General features: G+C 40.7%; 1 protein-coding gene across 1 annotated transcript in view; it reads left to right on the top strand.

The window, feature by feature from the left end:
- armh3 (armadillo like helical domain containing 3) overlaps positions 1-4,455 on the top strand; it is a 22,189-nt gene extending 17,734 nt beyond the window's left edge. Inside the window, exons 25-26 of the mRNA XM_020596206.1 lie at positions 1,733-1,849; positions 3,378-4,455. Coding sequence (XP_020451862.1) covers positions 1,733-1,849; positions 3,378-3,470 — 210 coding nt within the window. The 3' untranslated portion in view covers positions 3,471-4,455. The remainder of the gene's footprint in view (positions 1-1,732; positions 1,850-3,377) is intronic.

The following is a 4,455-nucleotide window of genomic DNA, read 5'->3' as shown; positions in this document are numbered from 1 at the left end:
TACACAGGAACGTCAACCGTGACGTCACCTGATATGCCAGCTTCACAGCTGGCCGTAGCAGTAGTCAAAACATGGAGAGAATCAATGTGTGTGTGAGTGTTGATCATGTGGTGTGTAGCTAAAAACATACAGGACATTCAGGGACATGTCCGAACAGTAAGCCTCGGAAGATATTATGATTAAGATTACGGCTGAACATATCATGCTAATAACAATATTCATCCTGCCTGCAGACTCTTCAATCTAGTTGACCTTGGCCTAGATGCAGCCTGCAGAACTCATGACAATGAACTGAGCATTTAACAGCCTGAGCTAGACATCCTGGCTACACTTAAACATTCCTATACAACAAGTATTTAATCAATATCTACCTGAGTAAGAAATTACCTAACACACCTTTTCACATCCCACTGATGAGCATCAATGCAAGCACAATAGCTTTTCAGTGACTGCCCGCTCTAACCTGTAGAAATAAGTAAGAACAGATGATGTGCTGAACTGTAATCAGTTTAAAGGATCTTCAGATGAAAGTCTTGTTTGTTGCCCCCTCTCTATTCTACTATTTTTTTAGGTTTAAAACCTTGCATTTCCCTTGCTGTCTGTTGACATACACTCCTTAGACATACATTAACCACCTGCACTACATCTGCCTCTGTCTTCATTCCCAGCAGTGACACCAGAGAACGGATGGCTTCCAGTAACACACATCGTTAAAACAAGCTGCTCTACTCCCCCTTTATACAAAATACAATATAAGACTTTAACACACATGGCTGCTTTTGTATCTCAGCCTCAGGATAAAGACAGTGATAACCGTGCGCACACAATCTTATCTGCTTACTGATGCAGATAGTTGCTCACCTGAATTTTGTGTGTGTTCGCAAAATACTTTCTTCACTTGTTTCCTCAGTTTTTGCTTCCACCTAGTTTGTCATATCCCACGGTGTCTCCCCCTCCTCTCTTCATCTTTCGGAGGACAAACGGACTAAACCTAACACACATTAGCTGAGGTTACAATTCAAACCTGCCTCCACATTTCCTCAGAGAGGGGATGGAGCGCTGTGAGGGAGGAGGAGGCAGAGAAGGAGAGATGGGTATGAATTTTTCATCAATGTGCCATCAGAGGTTGAAATAAAAATACTTTACACAGAGCTGTAGATTTATCAGAGGAAAAACAAAAGGAAGAAGAATGTCCTGCTTCTAAAACTCTTAATAAATTTTAAAGTGATGATTCAGCTGTACTACAGTAACACTACTGCCAGTGTTTATGGAGATTATGTATAAATAAAATAAAGCCTCCTGGACATCTGAGTTAATGTCTATATGTTTAAGTGAATAAAAGCAGGATCGTTTTAGAGTTTGTACAATTTGCTGCTTTGGGAAGCCTGACGAAGTGTGACTTGTGCATCTTGCTGTGAGTGTTTCATGCTGTGTGGAGTCTTCCAGGGGCTTTTTCACAGCTGAGTGGGGGAGTGGCAGTGATGGAATTGTGGAGAAGCTTTGCATAATTACCTCAGGTTTCAGCCCACCTTCTTTACTTCCTGTGCACAATCTACTTTGTATTGTGTGGCATTCATGTGCACGGCAAAGTAAGAATTTCATTGTACAGGGAAACACGTTTCTTAACTGTGCATATGACAATAAACACTTTGACCTTTGACCTAACCACCATATGTTACGAACATATGTTATCACTGGTTAATTTTTCTCCCTTCATCTGTTGCCCCATTAGGTGTTGGAGGTGGTGCGATCCAACTATGACACACTGACCCTCAAACTGCAGGATGGTCTGGACCAGTTTGAGAGGTACTCTGAGCAGCCCAAGGAGGCTGCGTTCTTCAAGGAGCTGGTAAGACGAACAACAGTGCTTTATGGGTGCTGAGGGTGTTGTGTGGTCTACTAAGACTCTGGTCCTTTCCCAAACTGATCAAACCCACTCTGTGACATTAGAATTGGTCACCTCCGCTCCGCCCAGCCCTCCCTCTCCCTGCCCGCTTCACTCTACTCCGCGCTCCACATGGCACACCGTGAATGCCAAACCATTCACACTGTATCACAGTTTGGAGAGAAATTCATCAAGTTAGTGGGCAGTATTCAGCTGGTGGGCATTAAAATAATGGAACTCACGCCGCTGACTGCTCTGCATCTACTGTCAACACGGGACAAATATATAGCAACGTCTACTACAGGACAGGCTGACATGACACATTTACAGCCAGCACAGTTTGTGAACATAGGGCGAAGAGTGTATGAGTGCACCCTGTGGGGGAGAAAAAAAAAAAAACATCGCCACACTATCCGTTATAGCACACATGCTGTTCGAAAACATGTCTGATGGCACATCATTACCCTAATGACCTAATGACATCATCAGGTTTATTTTCTCAGTCATAAAAAGCTCCTCCAGAGTCACAGATGACAGGTAAGGCAAGGCAGGTTGATTTAAATAGCACATTTCAAACAAATTACAAAAGCTTTAAAAACCAGAATGAAGTCAATTAAGACAAAGATGAGATGATGTTAAAATGAAATAAAATGCGTAACAAAAAGCAAATAGACAAAGATAAAATAAGATCAAAAACAACTACAGTGCAGGTGAAAGTCGTCCTGAGGGAAACCAGCCAGTCAGAACAGCAGTTTTCAGTTTGGATTTGAACGTTAAAGAGGACAAGTATGCACACAGATTACTGAGTTTGTATCATTTGTGGACTTGTCATCTCCATGCCAGTCTCACACTATAGATCACTATGGTTTAATAGTACTGTTTCTATTTCAGCCTTGGACTGAGATATGTGGGTATCCTTTGGGTTTTGGTTGTTATCGACCCAAAGAAGCATCTAGTAGGATATCACACAAAGTGGATCGTATCATTTCCACTGTATAATGCAAGCTGCCTCATAACAGCAGCACACAGACTGCAGTGTTCTGACCAATGTCACCTGCTGTCAGTAACGCCTGTAACATGGTGGGCAAGGTTTTATTTATTTATTTATTTATTTATTTATTTATTTTTATTTAATATGGCTAATGAGCTGCTTTCCTGTGTTGTTTTGTTCACCTGTGTCCAGTTAGTGTATGCAGATTTGGTGTCAGATGAGTGATTCTCAGCAACTACACCAAGATTTCTAACTTTTGTCTTTATAGCTCTGGAATTAAGCTGATAAAGTTTAAATAGTAAACTGATCTTAATGTGTAAAAATGGTCACATGGCCCTTTGAGTTGTTGCTACAAGTTAAATTAATTTCTGGACAATTTCCATGACTTTACTGTGCTGTCTGTGATTGTTGTATAAACCCATATTAGAAAATAAGCAGAAAAAAGAAAGGTGTGTTTTAGATAAACCTTGGACCTGGTAATGAATGTCTGTCTGCTTCTAGGTGCGCTCCATCAGTCTGAATGTGAGGAAGAACGTCTCTCTGAACACACTGAGTCAGGACGTCCTACTCAAAGAGTTCTCCACTATCTCCTGAGAGACACACACACACACACAGCTTTCACATCCCTTCAGATGGACAGATACTTTCCATATACAAACACTCTCTCCAGTATAATCCTTGACCATTCCTTCCCTCAGTCTCGATTTCCTCTTCTCTGTGTCCTGTGAACTGAACAGTGGGAGCTCACAGAGACGGACACACTGAAAGACAGGATGCACCTTAAGGAAACACCTGAAAACTCACTGGACTTGCTTCCTTTGTGGTCATTTGTGTGAGTGTGATTCTTAAAGGAAGTGACTGTATTACACTGGTCTCTTGTGTGCAGTCGGTATTATTGGCTGGACTGTTACCTTAACACATGAAAGTTAAGATAGTCAGACCAAGTATTTTTAACTCATCACAACACGTGGTTCACAGTTAATCTTTCCAGTAATTATTGCAGAAGACTTTGGCTTTGAGTGAAATATCGTCTTTCATAGTCCTCTTCAATTAGAGAATTAACAGTTTCCGTGGAGCTGAATGCTTGACTATTAAGTTAATTCAGTGTTTCTTAACAAATCTGCAAGTATTTTTATTTACATTTACAAAGGGTAGAACATTTGAATGATTGGGTTGAAGAGGCTCTGAAGTGATTAAAACCTTTTTTTAAATGTTGTTGCAAACCTTTGTTTTTGAACAAAGCCATAAGTGAAGTTTACTGCTGTACAAATGATTCTGATCTGAATGTGTTGAAGTGAGCTGTTCACTTCAGATGGTGGGTAAACATTATCTAGCAGCTGGCATGTTTCTGGGACATAAAACCTGTTGAGTGAAAAAACAAGATCCATGCCTTCATCCTTCTCAACTTATCCTTGCCCTTTCTCATTCAGAATATTTGCCATGATTATTGTTTTTTGGACTGGAACCAGATCTGACTTATGCAATTTTGTCAAGTATAGGGTCTTCTTTCTTTCAGCTCTAACTCCTGTAGGTATATCATGTGGGTCCTTTCTTAAGTAAAGGTTTGTTTCTTACTAAA

The sequence above is a fragment of the Monopterus albus genome, unplaced genomic scaffold (assembly GCF_001952655.1).
Source record: "Monopterus albus unplaced genomic scaffold, M_albus_1.0 scaffold29.1, whole genome shotgun sequence".
Classification (NCBI taxonomy): Eukaryota; Metazoa; Chordata; class Actinopteri; order Synbranchiformes; family Synbranchidae; genus Monopterus; species Monopterus albus.
This window is presented reverse-complemented; position numbering and strand designations above follow the sequence as displayed.